Consider the following 22,882-nt stretch of genomic DNA (forward strand, 5'->3'; position numbering starts at 1 on the left):
GGTGAAACGCAGTCTTGAAGTCTGCATTTTTTATATGAAATGCATGCCTGAGGGTTGCATTTAGTTTGTGGAACGCATTCCTGAGAGTTGCGTTTTAGTTCTGGAATACACACCTGAGAGTTGCGTTCAGTTTGTGGAACGCACTCCTGAGAGTTGCCTTTTGGTTCTGGAACGCACTGCTAAGAGTTACGTTTTGACTGAATAAAGCACCCCTGAGTGTTGCGTTCTGCTTGAATAATGCACTCCTGAGAGCTACGTTTTGTTTGAATAACACGCACTTGAGAGCTGCGTTTAATTTGGTTCATGCGAAGCTTTTGTTTGGGATCATGAACATGTGCCTCATGTTTTATAGTAGAAACACAGAGATCAGAGTTGTGTTTTAGCTCACAAACGCGAAGCTCGTATTGATTGAAAGGTCAGCTTTTTCGGAGTTGTGTCCGTCGTTAGGATTTTCTCCTTCATCTAGCGGTATTCTTCTTGACCTGTTTTAAGGCCTTTGCAACGATGTCGTCGGTGTTGATAGAGTTGGTTACCACGATGGGCCTTTTGTGACCCAATACCCATCGCTTTAGCGTAGGTGCAGAACCTTCAACTCGGTGGACGAGTTTGGACGAAGCTAAGTCTTCTCCTTCAAAGAGTGGATTGTATGAACATTGCAACCCCTAGGGGAGACAGTTCTTTGATGAGTCGGCCACAACTAGAGCTTTAATCTCTTTAGAGACTTTGCGGATCTTACACGTAGCCTTAGGGCTAAGGGATTCAAAGGAAAGAACTTCCACATACTTGGCTTGATCAAACTCTACCATGAGAGTTTCGACCGTTCTTCCAGCAAGGTTGACATTGGATTGTACCACCACTTTTTTATCAGTGAAGTCATTCCTCAGTAGAGTCGCCATCTTTTGTTTGGTGAAAAATTTGTAAGAGACAATTGAAAGAATTGAAATTGATTTATTCCCTCTAACTGCTTAGAAAAAGAATGTTTACAACTCTCTTGATCTCTTACTGATTACAATTTGAATTTCTGATTACAAAAGAGAAGAGGATCAATATAAATCCTCCCCTTTATTTGAAACTAGGTTCTTCATGGTAGCGATGAGATGCCTCCCTCGATATTCGTATCGAGTTTGCTTCCCGTTGATGATCCGACATTTCACCTTGCTGGATTGAATTCGATAAAACTTGCGTGGCTAGTTTAAAAATAACTCTTAACAAGTTTAAGAACTTTGTGTGAGTTTAAACTCTGTAGAACCAAAATTTGGTTAATAAACCAAGTATCAAAACTCATTGATCTCGGTTGCTGATGAATGCTCCAAGCTCTTTGCTGATCGCTAGATCCGAAAATGCTCAAAGATCCAAAAGATCTAAAAGATCCGAACTAAGCTGATCTTTCAGCTATTTATAGGCGATTAGGGGGTGTAACCACCCCTAAAATTGCTCCTTTGTGGGGCTTATGGGATGTAACCACCCCTTAAATCACTCCTGAGTGAAGTTGTGATCCCCTCAGATCGTGAGAAATGGTTTTGAAACCGTTCAGCTCATGTTTAAATGAGTCAAAAGTAAGAATTACGCTCTGGCATGAATTTTGCATTCAAACGTAGCAATTTAGAAGCTCGAACGCAGCGTATGGAAGCTACATTTGCAGCAGTTTGGATGCTGGATCGGTAGCTTATAAGCTACATTTGGTAGCAATTGGAAGCTACATTGGCAGCTTGGAAGCTGTGTTTGGTAGCACTTGAAAGTTGCGTTGGCAGCTAAATCTGAGTTACATCTGTAGCGTTTGGAGGCTGCGTTTGAGGATGAACATGAGCTGCATTGATAACTAGATCTAAGTCGCGTTTATAGCGTTTAGAACTGAATGTGAGCTACGTTTTCGGCCAGGTTTGAGTTGCGTTTGTATTACTTTGACTCTGGAACGAGGCCACTTACGTTTTGATTTGAAGAGACCGTTAATTTGTAGTCTCTTTTATTAGAGCGTGCAAAGATCGTCATCTTGTAACATTCGTCTTGGCTCCTTGAAAATATGAGAGTCATCAGATTGTAACTTCGTCATCTTGTAACATTCGTCTTGGCTCCTTGAAAATATGAGAGTCATCAGATTGTAACTCCCGATGTTAATTGTGAAGGCTGTTGAGAGTCATCAGATTGTAACTCCCGATGTTAATTGTGAAGGCTGTTGAATTAGAGCTTTCATCGGTTGTTATGAAGGTTGTCAGATTGTAACCTTTATCGATCTACGTGAAAGTTTTTAAATTGTAGCATTCTGAAAGCCATCAAATTATAACTTTCATCCTTGATATTTGATAGGGATCAGCTATCTGCAATAATTTTTAGAAAGCCTACAGACCCCCTTGCCCCTCTTATGCATAGCGCACGAATAGATACATTGAAGTGTCCCAGTTTGTTTAGAGGTAACGGGACACCTTTGAGCAGTGATTGGTTTGATAGGAATCCATGTATGACCCCTAGTCTGAGGACCTTCTTGGGTTTTGATCATCAGACCCAAGCGCTCTTTCATCAGTTCTTTGCATCAATCTTCATGCTGAGGACCAAGACTATCAACCATAGTAATTTTCAACTTAGATAGGTCAGGGCTGACCCAAGGCTTCACTGAAGGCATGGTGGAAGCAACCGTGGAGGATGGACCTGGAACGGGTGCTGAAGGAGGAGAAGAAGTGGTCACGGAAGCTATCCTTTGGGCAAGACAGTGGGAACTGTCTCAGCCAAAGGCTCTTTGGGGGAGACAGTTGCCACTGTCTCGGCCAAAGAGTGTAGTTTTCGCTGCCTTCGAGCCTTGATTTGGCACAAGCTTGGACTTTGGAATCCAAACTTTGTGGGACTTTGGTGGTTCTCCGCCCACCCCTTTCCTCTTTAATTCTTGATCTTTTGGCACAAGGGCACGACCATGTGCGGCACGTGCACGACGCTTCTAGATGCACTCCATCTTGGTAGAACGAGTCCTTTTGATGAGAACCCACTCTTCAGTCGATGACTTGGAGGAAGTGTTAGCAATACGTTGCTAAAGTGATTTGGTTGCTTGACGCTTCCTTGTCTCCAAGTCCGCGTAGTAGCGAACTCCATCTACTTATGCCAAGGCCTTCGCAAATTGATGAGCCTGACGCTAGAGTTGTCTCTGACGAGCCCTCTTCGTCAGAGTTGACGAACTTGCATTAATGTTGAATGACTCCTTAACTGTGGAGGACCCATTGTGAGCAGAGTATCCAGCTTTGTTGGTTGTCGGAATAACATTGCAAGGGGAAGCCTCGATAACTGTTGGGTGAGAGTTGTTACACAGAGTCTTCATTGGCATGGAAGACTGAAAAACCTTCTTCGAAGATGAGATCCTCTTGTACTTACGGGGAGAGGGGAACCTTGATGAAGACGAGGAAAGATATTCCTTGAACTTGGCTTCGTCGAACTCATACTCGACCATTAATACGACTTGAATAATGATCAGCTACGACACTATAGTCTCGACATCGGGACTGATGTCTCCCACTATGGTCACCAGCGTATTCGCTTCGGGAACAAATTTCTTTGTTGTTTCCATTAAATCGTTCAATAGAAACAAATGAATGAGTCTTACACGTGTAATTTTTTTCTTCTTTACAAAGAAACAAAAATTGATTCCCTAGAAACATACACAGAAAATCCTACATAGTAGCTTCTACTTGCTTGGGAACTTTGCCTATGCCAAGAATGCATTATCCCTTGACCACCAAGCAACATCTCCAAGTCGGATACGAAGAAGACTAAAAGTTGATGTTTTGACCGAGAAACAAGAACTGAAGTAAGTATCTTAGCGAAGTAAGATAAATACTCTTCTTAAGAACAAGTCAAAGCTTGAACTCAAGGAACCACCGAGAAGGCTCTTGAGAATGCTTGAAAGTGGATGAGGAACTCTTTTTTGCTCTCAAAGTTCACCAAATGCCAATTTTGTTCTACTCTCTGCTCTCCAATACCTTCCTTGGTACCGTGCACAAGTGTGTAGGTGGGTATTAATAGTCATTGGAAGCCATAACCGTCAAATAGGAGTCGTAATAACTGATGGCCATTGTTTTCTTTGGGCGAGACAGTGTCCACTGTCGCCTTTGGGCGAGACAGTGTCCACTGTCTCGGCTAAATGAGGTAGTTTTTAGCTTTTTGTAACCATCGTCCACTAGCTTAAATTGCATTGAATGCCACAATTTCGTGGGTAGTGGGCATATTTTCAGAATGTAACCATCCATTAACATTAATGAACATTTTCAAGCAGCTATAGAGCTACGTGGTCCTCGCAAAACTCAACAAAATCGTCAGAAAACTTGGGAAGATGCCTCGTAATTGGTGAGACAGTGAAGACTGTCTCACCAACTGTGAGACAGCTCCAAGTCTTCTCTTGCGTTGTTTTTAATTTTTCTTTACTTCCTTTTGCCTTAGGTCCCTGACTTAGATGATGACGTTCTTCATTTTCTCTCTGTCTTGAGTTGTATTTAGGATCTATAGAAAATTTTTGACACCTACAGTTACAATTTGACGAACTTCACGACAACATACGAGAGTTACAAATTGACGACTCTCACATTTGAAAGAGTCAAATGTAAGGATTATAAGATGACGATCCTTGCAACACTCGAAGAAAGAGATTAATTGACAATCTCTTCAAAGCCAAATACAAGGGTCCACCGTCACGTTCTGAGTTCCAAACACGGAGCTCACCTCTGTGTATCATGCTCTAAACGCCAAGCTCATATTCGCATTTCATAAGCTAAACACGAGGGTCGTTCAAGAACGCAAACCTCGTGTTTGACCGCGTTTGACTGATTCAAACACGTTTTGAACGGTTCCAAAACCTTTTTGCACGTAATGGGGGTATTAAAACCCCATTATGGAATGATTTAATGGGTCAGTTACACCCCTTAAACCCTATAAATAGCTGTGTTTTTATAGCTGAAAAAGGGTTAACTTGGTTGGAGCTTGATTAAGGCATTTTGTTAAGGCTTTTGGAGAGCTTTTTGGCTTGGCTTTTAAACCATTTCGGTTGAGGAACTCTAAGATTGGCTGTTTAGCCTATTTCAATTAAAAAGGATTGAATATCCTTTCTGAAATTAACTCTTTCATAGAGTTCTTAACTCGTTTAGAGTTCCAAAACTTGCCTTGCAAGTTCTTCTTAACTCGGTTAGAGTTCAAAACTTGTTCGACAAGTTATCAAACTCATTTAGAGTTCAAAACTTGCCTTGCAAGTTCTTCTTGCAAGACGTAAAAGTCAAGAAGAAGAGACAATATCCTACGAAGTGACGTGCTCGGATCGTCAACAAGATACAAGGTTCAAGCTCTCCTCACCTCCAAGAAAACCCAGTTTTAAACAAAGGGAAAGATCTCTGTTGATCCTTCTCTCTTTTGTAAATCAGGAAACGTATAAAGAAGATTATAATTTCTTTTTCTAAGTCAGTTAGAGAGAGATTGTATTTATTTATTTTCTAAGTCAGTTAGGGAGATTAATACAAATTCGTTTATTTTTATTTCTTTTTTAAATTTTTCCCACAAACAAGGAGGCCAAACCAGAGGTGATGGGGGGAAGGAGGGAGGGTTTGACAATTTTGTTACTTGAAAATGAAAGTGAAAGAGAGAGAGTAGTGGAGGGTATATACACTTCACCCATGTGCTTAGAAAACATGGAATATGGCAATTTTTAGGGGCTTTTGTAAAAACTTTTATCCACTATAATGGCTGACCAAATATTAAAATGTGTTATTTAGAGAGTTCTAAAATATATATTTATCAAATTGGATTAACAGTAATCAAGGTTTAAAACATTATTGGTTAAGGTTCACATGCTTGGTTTAATATGCATACTATACCTTAGTTAACTCTATCATAAATGAGAGATTAGCTAAGTTAGTATTCTCGTGCCACAAGATTACGTGAGACAAAAGGAAGAAAAGAAGAAAAATACTAATTCATGGAACGGTATCAGCAACAGTATTTATGATCATTTCACATCTTAAAGTAATAATATTATGGGGTTTTACTCAGGAAAGTGTAAAAATCACAAAGGATTACTGCATTTTTTTTATATAAATATAAACTATTTCGCAATTAAGATATAATAATAATAAAATAAACTTAAAAGAACAATGATAATATTTTATGACGTGTAGTGTTCGTTCATCAAACCTAGTAACATTAAAACAACAATCTCTTCATCCTCAGAGGAGCAAACCCCACCGTAATTGGTATCTGCCAGGCTCGTACAAGATCACCTATCCCTAATAAATCAATCATAAGCCAAGGCCTTTCTCGTCACAAGTTCTGTACTGAACAGACAATGAAGCCAATCCCTACACTTTCCCTTCATCCTGCTACTCCTCGCTCCTCTCCCCATTCTGCCCTTCCTTCGCCACAACCGCTGGCGGCGGCCCTGGCATATCTTCCTACAAGCCAGCACAGCGTCATCCTCCTGTCAATGCACATGCAATCTCTCCCAACGACGGAGGGGGAGGGTGGCGACTAGGGAGGTGGGGAGGGTTGGTGGGGGGGGGGGCGTATTCTCGGTTGACCGGGATCAGTGGATTTCGGGAAAAAGGCAGCTGAGCGAGGGTCGGTGGGCCGGTCTCGTGAGGCTGGGGATAGATGGCGCGAGGGGCGAGAGACGGCGACGGCCGCGGAGGGCGGAGGGGGTGCGTCGGCCAGTTGGAGGAGCGGGATAAGAGCGGAGTGGAGCAGAGCGTGTTTCTTTCTTGTCTTCTTATTTTTGGTTGTTGTGTCGTCTAGTAGTAGTGAGTTATGTTGGTTTATTGTTCTCTATGTTATTTTCTTATTCGTATTACTTGGTTTATGTTGCACGTGTGTTTGTGTTGGCGCGCGGTGACGGGGGGGGGTCTGAGAGAGCAGGGGCGGAGTTGGTGAGTAGGAGGAGGTGGAGGGATATGCGGGGACGGGGGCGAAGCGTGCCGTTCGAAAATTTATCCCCTGTGACAACGGGCGCTGTGACTGGAATGAAATCAATCCAGGCCTCGCCGTCCGTCGTTGGTACGCTACTAACCAAATTCTCCCTGACGGCCGCGCGATCATTGTCGGTGGACGAAGGCAGTTCAATTACGAATTCTATCCCAAGTCCGATTTTACTAGTTCAAAGCCCATCAGCCTCCGTCTCCTTGTTAAAACGCGCGATAAAGAGGAGAACAATCTGTACCCTTTTGTTCATCTAAACGTCGATGGAAATCTCTTCATTTTTTCAAACAACCGGGCGATTCTCCTTGACTACAAGAAGAATGTGGTGGTGAGAAGCTATCCAGTGTTGACTAATGGTGAACCTCGGAATTATCCGAGCTCGGGCTCATCTGTTCTTCTGCCGTTAAATCCTTCTGGATCCGAAGCAGAGGTTTTAGTCTGCGGAGGAGCCCCAAAAGGATCGTTCAACAACGCCCAAACCCAAAAAACCTATTTTGGCGCGTTAAATACCTGTGGTCGTATAAAAATCACCGACAAATCGCCATCGTGGTCGACGGAGACGATGCCCATGGCAAGAGTGATGGGCGACATGCTTCTGCTCCCGAATGGACAAGTGCTTATCATTAACGGCGCAGGCGCAGGGACTGCGGGATGGGAAAATGCACGTGAGCCAGTGCTCAGGCCGGTAATTTATAACCCTGACGCCTCGCCTGGAGCTCGATTTCACGTGCAATCGTCGTCGAGAACTCCGAGGCTGTATCATTCATCTGCGATCGTGCTTCGTGACGGTCGAGTGCTTGTCGGCGGTAGCAATCCCCACATTTACTATAATTTCACCGGGGTTAGGTACCCGACCGAGCTAAGCCTGGAGTCTTTTTCCCCGGGGTACTTAGATTCTGGCGTTTCGGGTTATCGACCGGTGATTTTATCGTCCATGTCGCCATTAAATTTGAGTTACAATAACAAGTTTAGTTTAAGGTTTACAATGAAGGTTTTGAGTGATGTTATTACGGTGACAATGTTGGCACCGTCGTTTACTACACATTCATTCTCTATGAATCAGAGGTTGCTGGTTCTAAGAACAACGAATGTTACGGTAACAGTAACGGGATCGGGATCGAAGGTCTATGAAATAGGAGTGACGGCGCCGTTAACTAGTGCGCTGGCGCCCCCCGGGTATTATATGGTTTTTGTTGTTAATGAAGGGATCCCGAGTGAAGGTATATGGGTTCATATACAGTGAGGAAATTGTAGGTTTAACATTTCATCTTTGATTTGTAGCGCACGACAATTAATAAAATATCCTTAATTTATAGTTTATTAATCTGCAAAGTATGTCTGGATATGAAGCACGACAAATTAATAAAATATCCTTAATTTATAGTTTATTAATCTGCAAAGTATGTCTGGATATGAAATTAAAAATGCTGTGGTACCTCAAGCACATGAAAAAGCCTAATGATCCATCGTAATCGCTGATAATTGAGGATTCCCATTCCCAACCACAGGAAGTCCACGCCAATGGCCAATAAATTTGAGTTACAATAATTAGCCCCTCTTTTATACGTCCTACAATGACCTCCCTTTCAAATCACCAACAATTAGACCAGCAATCTCGTTAACGGTATGTATATTCTACCATCTACGTACCATCCGCACTATGTGAGAATTTGATTATCACCTTTAAATTTTTTCTATCATATTCTTTGTGCCAATCTCTAACCATTCGATAAACTTTCACCAAAACGTTGAATTTATCAAGCATGTCCATCAACCCAAAAACTATAGATGTTTGTAGATGTCCCCTCATCTTGCATTCTGAAACGCATCAATATAACTTTCATCCGTTGATATTTGATAGGGATAGCTACTCGCAATATTTTTAGAACCTAGCACGACCTTGCCCTCCTTATGCATAGCCGCACGAATAGATACATTGAAGTGTCCAGTTTTAGAGGTAACGGGACACCTTTGAGCAGTGATTGGTTTGATAGGAATCATGTATGACCCTACTGAGGACTTCTGGTTTGAAATGCATCAGACCCAAGCGCCTTTTCATCCGTCTTGCATCATCTCAGCTGAGGACCAAAGACTATCACCATAGTAATTCAAACTTAGATAGGGTCAGGTGCCAAGATTCACTGAAGGCATGGTGGAGAACGGTGGAGGTATGGACTGGAACGGGTAGCTGGAAGGAGGAGAAAAGGGTCACGGAAGCATCCACTTTGGGCAAGACAGTGGAACTTCTCAGCCAAAGGCTTTCGGGGAGATCAGTTCCACTGTCTTCGGCCAAAAGTGCTAGTTTTCGTGCCTCAGAGCCTGATTTGGCACAAGCTTGGACTTTGGAATCCACAAACTTTAGTGGGACTTGGTGGTCTCTCGCCCCGACCGACCTTCTCTTTATTCTTGTCTTTGGCAGCAAGGCACGACCATGTGCGTCACGTCACGCGCTCTAGATGCATCCATCTGGAGACACAGTCTTTGATGAGAGCATTTCAGTCGATGATTTGGAGGAAGTGTTAGCAATAACGTTGTCTAAAGTATTGGTTTCTTGACGCTTCCTGCTCCAAGTCCCGTAGAGCGAACTCATCTAACTTATGCAGGCTGTCGAAGTTGACTGACTGACGCTGAGTTGTGCTCTGAAGGAGCCTCTTCGTCAAAGTTGGACGAACTTCATTAATGTTGAATGACTCTTAATTGTGGAAGAGGAGGGGCTTCGATTAGTGTAGCGAGAAGGTATCCAGCTTGTTGTTGTCGAATAAAACAATTGCCAAGGGGAAGCTCGCATCACTGTTGGGGTGAGAGTTGTACAACAAGAGCTCATTCGGCATGGAAGACTGAAAAACGCTCTTTCGAAGCTGAGATCCTCTTGTACTTACGGTGGAGGAGGGGAACTTGATGAAGAGAGGGAAAGATATTCCCTGTGACTGCTTCGTCGAACTCATACTCGGCCGATTAATCAACGACTTGAATAAGACAGGGTACACACTATAGTCGTCGAAGCGTGGGACTAGATGTCTCCCAACTATGGCACAAGGCGTATTCTGGCATTCGGAACAATTTGCTTGGTAATTAGAATGCGTTCAATAGAAACAATGCTGAGTCTTACCGGTATTTTTTTCTTACACAGAAACAAAAATTGATTCCTTAGAAACATAACACAGAAATCGCGTACATGTAGCTTCGTACTTGCTTGGGCATTTGCCTATGCCAAGCAAGCATTATCCCTTGACCAGCCAGAAGCACCATCTCAGCTCGATAAGAAGAAACGGTAAAGTGAATAGATCTCTTCGACCGATGGTATCTATGGTGAACGTCTCGAAACAAGAACTGAAGTAATGTATCTTGAGCGAAGTAAGATAAATCTCTTACCTAAGAACAGTCAAAGCTTGGAACTCAAGGAACACGAAAGGCTCTTGAAATCTTGAAAAGTGATGAGGAGGAGAGTAGAGTACTAGGTTGGTGTAGACAGGGGCGAGGAGGTGTGAGAGAGGAGCCAAATGCAGTTGGTGTTAGGGAGTTTGAGCGCTGGGCTCTCCAATACCCTACCTTGGTAACCGGGCACAAAGTGTGTAGTGTGGGATACTAGACATGTGAAGCCATCACCGTAAAGACGAGGTCGTAATAGACTGACATTGTGTTTCTTTGGGGAGACAGATATAGGGTGATAGAGCGTGGTACTGTCGCCGTGTTGGGCAGAGGACAGGTGTCAACTGTCTCGGGCTAAAGGACGGGGGTGAGGGATGTGTGGGGCTGGTTGAATATGGATCCAAATTTCGTGGTAGTGGGATATTTTTCTTATAATTTGTAATTTATTGGTTCCATATATCATAAATTATTTCTATTCAAGGTTACCGTTTATTAGGAGCTTACTTGTGGTCCCCACTTTGGGCAATAACTCACAAATTATCCGTCAGAGAAACTTGGAGATGCTCGTAGATTGTTTTTGTGGAGACGTAAGACTGTCTCACAGGACTGTGAACAGCTCAGTCTTGCTCTTGGCGTTTTCTAATTTTTCTTTACTCTTTTGCCTTAGGTCTGACTAGATGATGACGTTGTTCTTTCTCTCTGTGAGTGTATTGGTTAGGATTATAGAAAATTTTTGACATCTCAGTAGCGACAATTTGACGGACTTCAGCACAACATACGAGGTTTTACAAATTGACGCTCTACATTTGAAAGAGTCAATGTAAGGATTATAAGATGACGATGCCTGAACACTCGAAGAAAGAGATTAATTGACAATTCTTCAAAGTCAAATACAAGGTCACCGTCAGTTCTATTGAAAACACGGAGGTCACTCTGTGTATCATGCCAGACCGCCAAGTCATATTCGCGCAATTTCATAAGCTAACACGAGGGTCGTTCAAGAACGGAAAACTCGTTTTGAACGCCGCGTCTTGACTGATTCAATACACGTTTGAACGGTTCAAAACTTTTTTGCAGCGGTAATGGGGGTATTCAAGACCATTAATGGAATGATTTAATGGGCAGTTTAACGCTTAAACCTATAAATAGCTGTGTTTAATAGCTGAAAAAGGGTTAACTTGTTGACTTGATTAAGGCAATTTTGTTAAGCTTTGGAGAGCTTTGTGTTGTGGTTTGTATAGGTGTGGAGGGGACGTGGGTAAAGTGGGTGTTTAGCCTATTTCAATTAAAGGATTGAATATCTTTTGGAAAATTAACTCTTTCATCAGAGTTCTTAAGTCGTTAGAGTTCCAAAACTTGCCTTGCAAGTTCTTTCTACCGTCGGTTAGAGGTCAAAATTGTTCGACAAGGTTTCGCTCATTTGAGTTAAAATTGCTGCAGTTCTTCTTGCAGACGAAAAGTCAAGAAAGAGGAGACAAGTATCGCTACGAAGTGACGTGCTCGGATCTCAACAACAATACAAGGTGCAAGCCTCCTCACTCCAAGAAACACCAGTTTAACAAAGGGAAAGATCTCGTTGATCTGCTTCTGCTCTTTTGTAAGATCAGGAAAACGTCTATAAGAAGATTATAATTTTTTTTCTAAGCAGTTAGAGAGAGATTGTATTTAATTTATTTTGCAGTCAGTTAGGAGATTATACAAATTCGTTTATGTTTCTAATTTTTTTTAAATTTTTCCCCACAAACAAGGAGGCCAAACAGAGTGAGGGGAAGGAGGAGGGTTGACAATTTTGTTACTTGAAAATGAAAGTGAAGGAGAGAGTAGTGGAGGGTATAAACACGTCCGCCATGTCTTAGAAAACATGGATATGGCAATTTTTAGGGGCTTTGTAAAAACTTTTATCCACTATATATGGCGCCAAAATTAAAATGTGTTATTTAGAGAGTTATCTAAATATATATTTACAATGGATTAAGCAATCAAAAAGGGTTTAAAACTTATTGCGTTAAACGTCACATGCTGTAAAATTGCATACTATACCATAGTTAATCTATCCTAAATGAGAGATTAGCTAAGTTAGTAATTCTCGTCCAGAAAAAAAAAAAAAAAAAAAAAAAAAAAAAAAAAAAAAAAAAAAAAAAAAAAAAAAAAAAAAACAATAAGATTAGTGAGACAAAGGAAGAAAAGAAGAAAATACTAATTCAGTGGAAACGGTATCTAGCAACAGATTTATGAATCATCGTTGCACATCTAAAGTAATAGATATTTGGGTTTTACCAGGAGAAGTGTACCAAAATACAAGGATTACTGATTTTTTTATATAAATATAAACTATTTCGAATTAAGATATATCAATAAAAATAAACTAAAAGACAATGATATTTATTAAGATTTATACGTGTAGTGTTCGTTATCACTAGTCATTAAACAACAATTGTCTTCATCCTCAGAGGAGGTCAAACCCCACCGTAATTGGTATCTGCCAGGCTCGTACAAGATCACCTATCCTAATATAAGTTACAATTTGAGGACTTTCACGTAGAAGGTTACAATCTGACGACCTTCACAACAACTAATGAAAGCCCCAATTCAACAGCCTTCACAATCAACATCGGGAGTTACAATCTGACGACTCTCATATTCTCAAGGAGCCAAGACGAAGATTACAAGAGGACGATCTGTGCAAAGCTCTAGCAAAAGAGACTACAAAATGACTTTCTCTTCATATTAGAATGCAGATATCTCTCAAACCGTAAGGAATTTGGCCAAACGGAGGAAGTGAACCGAAGCCTCCGGCTCAGTTCGGATGGCCCCGTCTCGTCAAGATAGCTGATTTTCATATATAATTCGTCCAATTCCGACTTACGGTTTGAAAGTTATGACATGTTCTTCGCAGCAAGTTATGTTCTGAAGTCCGTCTGCAAGACTGGACTTCGTCAGAACATCAGACTTAGCCTNCATCGTTATAACCTCAAAACGCAGAGGTTATCCTTGTGATCTAACATCAAAACGCAGAGTTACGGCCCAACTCTGCGTTTTCAGCCTAAAACGCAGAGTTCACCTCTAAAACGGCCCAACTGTGCGTTTTCAACCTTTAAACAGGTCCAACTCTGCGTTTTCAGCCTAAAACAGGCTCAACTCTGCGTTTTCAGCCTAAAACGCAGAGTTCACCTCTAAAACGGCCCAACTGTGCGTTTTCAACCTTTAAACAGGTCCAACTCTGCGTTTTCAGCCTAAAACGCAGAGTTCATCTCTAAAACAGCACGACCTGTGCGTTTTCAGCCTTTAAACAGGCACAACTCTGCGTTTTCAGCCTAAAACGCAGAGTTCATCTCTAAAATAGCACAACTGTGCGTTTTCAGCCTTTAAACAGGCACAACTCTGCGTTTTCAGCCTAAAACGCAGAGTTCATCTCTAAAACAGCACAAACTGTGCGTTTTCAGCCTTTAAACAGATCAACTGTGCGTTTTCAGGCCAACTGTGCGTTTATGGGCTCAACTGTGCGTTTTTAGCCTGAAACAAGCCAACTGTGCGTTTATGGCCCAACTGTGCGTTTACAGCACGAATTGTGCGTTTTCAGGCCAACTGTGCGTTTATGGGCTCAACTGTGCGTTTTCAGCCTTTAAACGGCCCAACTGTGCGTTTACAGCACGAATTGTGCGTTTTCAGCCTAAGACATCCTAACTCTGCGTCTCAGAGTTCATCACGCTACGCGGCCAGTGCGTTCAGCCACCAGAATAGGCCCAACTCTTTCGAGTACAAACCAGAATAGGCCCAACTCTACGACAGGTATGACACAGTCTACCCTAGTACAAACCTGTCGACACAATTTGCAAACCGACTTCCTATTCTGGTTTGTACTCGAAAGAGTTGGGCCTATTCTGGTGGCTGAACGCACTGGCCGCGCAGCGTGATGAACTCTGAGACGCAGAGTTAGGATGTCTTAGGCTGAAAACGCACAATTCGTGCTGTAAACGCACAGTTGGGCCGTTTAAAGGCTGAAAACGCACAGTTGAGCCCATAAACGCACACTTGGCCTGAAAACGCACAATTCGTGCTGTAAACGCACAGTTGGGCCATAAACGCACAGTTGGCCTGTTTCAGGCTAAAAACGCACAGTTGAGCCCATAAACGCACAGTTGGCCTGAAAACGCACAGTTGACCTGTTTAAAGGCTGAAAACGCACAGTTTGTGCTGTTTTAGAGATGAACTCTGCGTTTTAGGCTGAAAACGCAGAGTTGTGCCTGTTTAAATGCTGAAAACGCACAGTTGTGCTATTTTAGAGATGAACTCTGCGTTTTACAGGCTAAAAACGCACAGTTTGTGCTGTTTTAGAGATGAACTCTGCGTTTTAGGCTGAAAACGCAGAGTTGTGCCTGTTTAAAGGCTGAAAACGCACAGTTGTGCTGTTTTAGAGATTAACTCTGCGTTTAGATGTTGAAAACGCAGAGTTGAGCCTGTTAACGGCTGAAAACGCACAGTTGTGCTATTTTAGAGATTAACTCTGCGTTTTGATGTTGAAAACGCAGAGTTAAGCTTGGGCGTTTTGACTCTGTAATGCAGAGGCGAAACTTAGGCGGGCTTGGCGAGCTTCAGGCTAAGTCCAATGTTCTGACGAAGTCCAGTCTTGCAGACGGTCTTCAGAACATTACTTGCTACGAAGAACAGGTCATAACTTTCAAACCGTACGTCGGAATTGGACGAATTACATATGAAAATCGGCTATCTCGACGAGACGGGGCCATCCGAACCGAGCCGAAGGCTTCGGTTCGCTTCCTCCGTTTCGCCAAATTCCTTACGGTTTGAGAGATATCTTGTAATCTTCGTCTTGGCTCCTTGAAAATATAAGAGTCGTCAGATTGTAACTCCCGATGTTGATTGTGAAGGCTGTTGAATTGGGGGCTTTCATTAGTTGTTGTGAAGGTCGTCAGATTGTAACCTTCTACGTGAAAGTCCTCAAATTGTAGCCTTCTGGAAGTCGTCAGATTGTAACTTCCATCATCGGTGTTTGATGGGGGATCAACTATCTATTGTGATTTTTAGACAGCCTACAGAACCCCCTCCAAAGTTTTCGAAAGTTCGCGGTTGACTGGGACGAATTTTCGGAATACTTTGGATCTCAACTCTGATCTTGGAGCTGTTGATTCCTTGTCACAAAGGAGTTGTTCTCTGCACCCGCTTCGAAGGCAGCTTGGTTGAAGGGATTTTCCATGCAGGACCTGTGTGAAGGTATGCGCCATAATCCTGCTTCTGGAATGTGGGGGTGGACCCTACATTTTGAACTTGAGATGCGTTTTTTTTAATATTGTAAGATGTTTTCATTTGTTCTAAATGGGTAGCGATTAATTTTGGTTGTCTGGATTTTGCAATATGCACTGTAGTTGAATCTCGATTCACTGGAGTGAATCGCGATTCACTGGAGTGAATCGAGATTTAGTGGAGTGAATTTGTATTCACTCAAACATAGTGAATCTCGATTCACTAATGTGAATCCAGATTCTTCATAGTGAATCGAGATTCATATATTGGATTTTCTGGCCAGTTGTGGAAAAATGATTGTTCTTTAAACTTTAACTTTATCAGATTTTTTGTTTGTTTGTTTGTAAAAAATACCAAATATGATCTGAGGCCAAGTATATAGGATGGAAACTTTACCAAATATGATCCGAGGCTGTGTATATAGGATGGAAAAATTATATGCTTTATGTATACTAACAGTGAAATGAAACTCAAATATGATCTGAGGCCGAGTATATAGGATGGAAACTTTACTAAATATGATCCGAGGCCGTGTATATAGGATGGAAAAATTATATGCTTTATGTATACTAACAGTGAAATGAAACTGTAGCGATGATCAGTTTTTCCTTGTTGTGTTGAGGGACGAGCCACTGAAACAATGTATGGTATGGGATGGAGTTGGTTTCATATCATTGAATCTGGATTCACTTTGCTGAATCTCGATACATTTTGTTGAATCTGGATTCACTTTGCTGAATCTCAATACATTTTGTTGAGTCTCGATTCACTGGAGTGAATCGAGATTCACTACAACGAGATTCATTTCAGCGAATCGCTATTCACTGGAGTGAATCGCGATTCAGATTATAATATCTTGATTCAATAATGTGATTCCACCTTCATGCTTACCATGCATTATTCAAAGGCTGGTCTCATTAAAAAATGAATTGTCATGGGTTTATCAGGTCTACGATCTAGCTCAAGGGACAAACAAACAACATGTGTTGAGATTGTTGAGGTATTTACACCTATACCTCTTCAAGTCCAATTGCCAGATAAAAAGAAATCGGACAGGAAACAGAGGACACCACACACTGTGAATGTGCCCAGTAGTGACGAGGACTTCATCAACCCCCCAAATAATCCTACCGGTGAGGATACATCAAAACGTAGGAGGGATCAAGACAGTGAACAGATCACAAAAGGAAGGAAGAGGATGAAAAAGGTTGGTGTACTAAACATCTTTAATTTTTTTGTGTATTATCTGATGGATAATTTGATCTAATTATATTATTTTTTTCACAGAAGAAGGTTGAGAAAAAAGAAAATGTGAAGTCTGAACCTAAGGAGTTGACTAGGATACGATTCTCTCCAAAGATATTCTCTGATATGGTCTTGTCACTCTCTGAGTCCCAAAAAGAATGGGTGAGACTAGTGATATGGTCTTGTCACTCTCTGAGTCCCAAAAAGAATGGGTGAGACTAGCTGGACTTGGAGGCCTTTTACAATTTGGATTAAAGGAACTCTGAGTCCCAAAAAGAATGGGTGAGACTAGCTGGACTTGGAGGCCTTTTACAATTTGGATTAAAGGAACTACCAAATATGTTAGGGTACCAGATTCTGCAGTCCTTTGATAGTGAGGCTGTTGCGCTTAATCTTCCCAAAGAATCAATCAGTATCACAGAGGAAGATGTACATCAAGTGATGGGATTACCTCTGGGTAGGAAGCGTATATCAGCCTTCAGTATTGGGAAGTCAGCATTGGTGGATGAATGGAGGGCTCAATTCACAGACAGTGTTGGTTGGAAAAATTACTCCAGGGGCTGTGTCTGAGAAACTGAAGCAGAGTTCTGATATTAACCTGTTTTTTAAACTGAATTTCTTGGTTCTCTTCCACAATAGCATGATCCAATCGCTTAACAATCCGTATGTCAACCAACAAATTCTAGTTCTTGGTGACAATGTTGATCAGTGCTCTGAATACAATCGGTGTTCTTTCTTGCTTGACTCAATGATAGAAAGACAACACAAGTGGAAGGTAGTCCCGACAAAACAATTCTACACTGGTCCTCTTGCATTTTTATTGTAAGTCACTTGTATAATATTGATTTATTTTTACATTACTCTAGTTAAAGTAGTTTTACTTAATGATTACTAATTGGTGTGCTTTATTTCTTATCTCCGTCTTTCTAGCTGTTCTATGCCGATCAGGTTCTGTTCAAAGGGAGGAGGTTGGTTGAGAGAACAACCCCTACATTTTTAGGCTGGACTGACTTGGCCTTGAAGGAAAGACAGGCAGAGGAAATAAGTATAAATTAATTTGGCAAAGGTGCATTTACAGAGAGGGTTGAACTTGCACCTTCATCTCGAATGCAGAGTGGTACTGGAAACTCGCCTAAAAGTGTTGAGACAATTCGAAAGGTTAGCAAATTAAGTTGCAAGACTTTGTTTATTCAATTTAATCTCGATTTAGTAGGAGTGAATCGAGATTCACTTAAACTGAATGTCGATTCAGTTCAATGAATCGTTTTACTAATACTGAATCTCTTTTAGATCAGTGGTTATCGATTAAGTTAAACTGAATTCCAAATCACTTAAGTGAATCTGGATTCAATGATACTCAATCTCGATTTACTGAAGTGAATCTGGATTCACTGCTACTTAATCTCGATTCACTAAAGTGAAACTGGATTTACTTTAGTCGACTCTGGATTCAGTAATTTGAATCTCGATTCAAATACATTGAATGTAATCTCAATCTATCGAATCTAGTCTCTCGCCATGTTAATAATTTATGGTGACAAATGTATGTGATATTCAAACTGCAGGATTATATTGAGAGGGTGCAACGGAGAGCTGCGGAGTTGGAATATGCAAAAGATAGATATGATGCTGAGTGTCAGACAATGAGAAAGCTGTTCCCTAATGACAACGAGCTCTTTCAAATTCAATAGAGAGTTTCAAATGTTCTTGTACAGGGGTGTGGACATCGTGGAAGTACGTGTGACAATGAAACAGCTGGGGGAAACATTGTTGATGATACCCCTAATGTGAACACCAAGGTAAGTAGAGATATGCATGGTTCCCCTGCTGTTGATCCAATATCAGCTGAGTTACCACATACAAAAGTCTCCCCAAATTTTATTCAAGAGGTTGATAAGATTATAGAGTCTGTTAGCATGGGTAAGGTTGACAACCAGTGAGGCGCAAGCTCAGCGAATCTGGTACCCCACAGACTGAAGAACCTAGTTTTTCTCTTGGGCTGACATGGGATACTCAGACTGAGACAGTGGAAATGGTTGATGTTGTTCAGATTGCTAGAGCTTGTGAATTTGAGATCATTGATGACTCTGTAGGAAGAACTGATAAACAAGCTGAAGATGCTGCTGCAGTAGATGAACATAAAGGTAAGAAAGTTCATGTGACCAAAAATAAGGGACATGCGGGAAGGGGGAAAGAAAAGAGGATGGTGAAGCCTGCAACGTCTCTTCGGTCACCATGGGTGCAGAGGGTATCTGAGATTACTGCTAGGCAAAGTCAGCTGGAAAGCATCATATAGAATTGGGTGCATAGAGAAGAAGCAAGACATTCAGGTGATGATTCTGATGAAGAAGAGAATTTGTGAGTTCGTAAATCTTATTTGATCTTTTATTTTTAGGTGTGAGACTCACTGTTTTTAGTATTTTGTCCCTTTATTAAATTGAATATTGTTAATGTTTTTTCAGTGAAATGGTTTTTAAGTGGAGACAAATTGAATGTTTCTTACCTGCTTTCAAGACTTTCCTTCCTTCTGAGGACATTAAGGCAAATTTAATCAGCATTTGGTCCTATATTTTGAACAGCAGAGAAAAAATAAAGTCTAAAAATTCTCCACTTAGATTCTTCTGCAATGTTGAGACAACCGTACGTATCTTCCTTTATTTAATTTAAAATAACACTTGAGTTATATTTTATTTAACCAGTTTTATGCTGTACAGTTTTGCAGCATTCATCACACAGATGAGTCCAATGATGAATTGAGATACAGTAGGTTTGCTTCCCGAATGGATGAGCAACTTGCTTTGTATCCACATATGAAGTTTAATGAGATTGATATGGTAAAGATTCGAAGACAATGTTCTTGTTCTTTAACCCAATTTTAACTATATCTGTAAAAGCACTGATTAAATTTCACAACCATTAGGTCTTCTTTCCCATAAATGCGTTTGAGCATTTCTACATTATGTGCTATGGGCTAAAGAATCCAAGTATGGAGCTGATTGACAATAGCAAAAACTGCCCAGACTACAAGGAAAATACCAAGGTCGTCCTGAGGGTTTGGTATGTTTTTCCACCTTACATATGTGCTTTAAGCATTTACTTGCAGAATACAGTAATAAGTGAATCTGGATTCACTATAGTGAATCTTGATTCACTAGAGTCAGAGAAATCCAGATTCGCTAACTCTAGTGAATCTTGATCACTAGAGTTAGTGAATCTGGATTCACATCTTACTATGAATCTCGATTCACTAGAGCTAGTGAATCTGTGTTCACACTAGGGAATCACGATTCACTAGCTATAGTTAATTCTAGCGAATCCAGATTCACTAGTGTGAATCCAGATTCATTAGAGTGAGTCCAGATGAACTAACTCTATTAAATCCTAGCGAACTAGATCCAATGAATCGAGATTCACTGTCATGAATATTGTTTCCATATAAACAACCAAAACAATTTGTATATTACATTAGACATTATTGTATGATAATTTGGAATTTTATGTGACACTGATTACTTTTGATTAAACAGCACAAGAATTTTGTGAGATATTTGGCACACAAAAAAACATCACAAGTCGAGTGAAATAAAGACATTAAGGCCTGACAGACTTGAGATGGAGTAGAGAACGGCCAAAAACGAATTTTATTGTGGTATTTTTGTTTAGAGACATATGGAGACCTACATGGGCGGTGGTACATCAAATTGGAACTCTGGTTTCCATAGAGAGGGTGTAAGTGTTTAAACTAATAATGTATTAATAATTTACAGTTAGTCTTTATGAATTAATAAAATTTAGAATATAGCTGCTGAATCATGAACTGAATTATTGTTCATATCGACAGGAGCGATTAAAAAATCAGCTACATAGACTGAGGTCTATATACTGTTGCCAAATTCTTACTAATCCAACAAATGAATTGGCCAAAGAAATCATCAGGAAAGCTCAACAGCACCATGCTAAAACTGCCAATGTCATAAAAGAGAGGAGGAAGACCACAAGATCTCAGAGAAAATAATATTCTGTCATTAGTATAATTAAATTGTTGAAGTTTACAATTATTGAGTACATTGTCAATTAATGTTATTGAATATAACAGTTTGTTTTGATCTGCTTTTCTATGTAAATATACTTTATAATATATAATAGCTTTGTCATAATTTTATTTCTAGATTTGTGAATAGTTTGGATATATAAAAATATTGTGAAGGTAATGAATGCAATTGGAAGAATTTCAATTTAACTAGAGAATGTGAGTTATAATTCAAGGTTTTGTGTAAGATTTAGTAAATTAATCATACTTATTGTGGATTGAATGTATTTAATCTAGAATCACTGGTTCAATATTATCTTAAGTTATTAGTAATTTATTTGATTGAATCTAGATTCACTATAGTGAATCCAGATTCACTCAATTCAGTGAATCCAGATTCACTACAATGAAAGATTCAGTAAATTAATCATACTTATTGTGGATTGAATGTATTTAATCTGGATTCACTGGTTCAATATTATCTTAAGTTTTTAGTAATTTATTTTATTGAATCTAGATTCACTATAGTGAATCCATATTCAATTCAGTGAATCCAGATTCACTACAATGAATCTAGATTCACTATAGTTAGTCCAGAATCACTTAAAGCGAATCAATCAAATAATTTGATTGTTTGATTGATTATAATGAATCCCTATAGTGAATCTAGATTCAATATAGTGAATCTAGATTCACTACAATGAATCTAGATTCACTATAGTTAGTTCAGAATCACTTAAAGCGAATCAATTTTAATTTGATAACTACATACAACTACTTTATCATTCCTATTGAAATAATATAACTACTAATAATGAAATTTACATGCTATATGAGTACATCTCTATTCAATATACTAACATGACACAACGTAACCATGTAATTAATAATCTAGTAAATATATGTCGTTAAGAATTACACAATTCAGCAATTCTAAAAAGAAATGTATTACTAAACATGATTTTGAAACAAAATATGATAACTAAATTAAACATCACTCTGCTGTAATGTTTTCTTTAATGGACATGTCCGTGTGTCATGGAAATCGAGTTTTTTGCACATATTACACAGCCTTGGCACCTTCTTCTTTCGTTGACTAATTGATTTCTCATAATCACCAACAATTCTTCGTCCACACCCCTTGTTTCTACCTTCAATGGGAGGTTTAACAATCACTTCAGCTGGTATTTTTGAGCCAACAAAAAACTCCGTTACATCATTTTTGTTTTGTGTGTCAGATTTCCCACTAGATTCACACAAACTGTGCTTCAACTCCTTCAACTTCCCTTCCAAGTAGTCAAGTCTCTCACCATCTAAACCAGCCAAACTCACACAGGATTGGAAATCATACCATATGTCATTCAACTTGCGATTGTAACTTCAATTGCATTGCACTGTTCTGATATTTCCTTGAACTACAATGAATGCCTCATCTCAGCACCTTTTGTCTATCGGTTCACAACAAGATGTCTTGGTATTTTTGTTACATCAGCTTGGTTCAGTGCAAAAAAACCATGTCTACATACTATACCCATTTTCTCAAACATCCTACACGTACATTGCACGTCATTGTTCAAAACAGCGTGTTTCACCTAAAATTCAAAAAACAATGTATATTAGCACCGAATAAAAAAAATAAAATGACAAGCGCATGAAATAGTCACTGAATCGGGATTCAGTGGTGTGAATCGAGATTCACTTTATTGAATCGCAATTCACTCTATTGAATCGCGATTCAATTTTTATTTTTTCAATCTCCATTATTAAGTTTTACCTCAAATATTTTTCCATGTCTCTTTTTGTCCGTTATGGAAAAAATCTTCACACCATCTTGTTCTGATATACTGTTGATACTCATATCATAACAGGATGACATTATCTCTTTCTGTACCTCATAAAACATTATTCGAGTGTACAACTCTGCTGCATCCCTCTCCAATAACAATGGCGTGTCCATTCTTAGCATCGACTTTGTTCCTTCATAGTTTAATCTTGCATTTGTATGCCTTTGCTTATCCATAGCACTCTCGTATCGGAGATAAAATTCTA

At 40.1% G+C, this 22,882-nt stretch overlaps 1 protein-coding gene across 1 annotated transcript; it reads left to right on the forward strand.

Annotated features, from left to right (window-relative positions):
* The first annotated feature begins 2,615 nt into the window (after positions 1–2,615).
* Positions 2,616–8,213, forward strand: LOC109827549 (aldehyde oxidase GLOX1-like). Its single transcript, XM_020394554.1, has 2 exons — positions 2,616–2,768; positions 6,890–8,213. The coding sequence occupies exons 1-2, from the start codon at positions 2,616–2,618 to the stop codon at positions 8,171–8,173; spliced, it is 1,437 nt and encodes a 478-aa protein (XP_020250143.1). The 3' UTR covers positions 8,174–8,213.
* Positions 8,214–22,882: the final 14,669 nt, after the last annotated feature.

Source organism: Asparagus officinalis, unplaced genomic scaffold (assembly GCF_001876935.1).
Source record: "Asparagus officinalis unplaced genomic scaffold, Aspof.V1 AsparagusV1_Un288, whole genome shotgun sequence".
NCBI classification, from domain to species: domain Eukaryota; kingdom Viridiplantae; phylum Streptophyta; class Magnoliopsida; order Asparagales; family Asparagaceae; genus Asparagus; species Asparagus officinalis.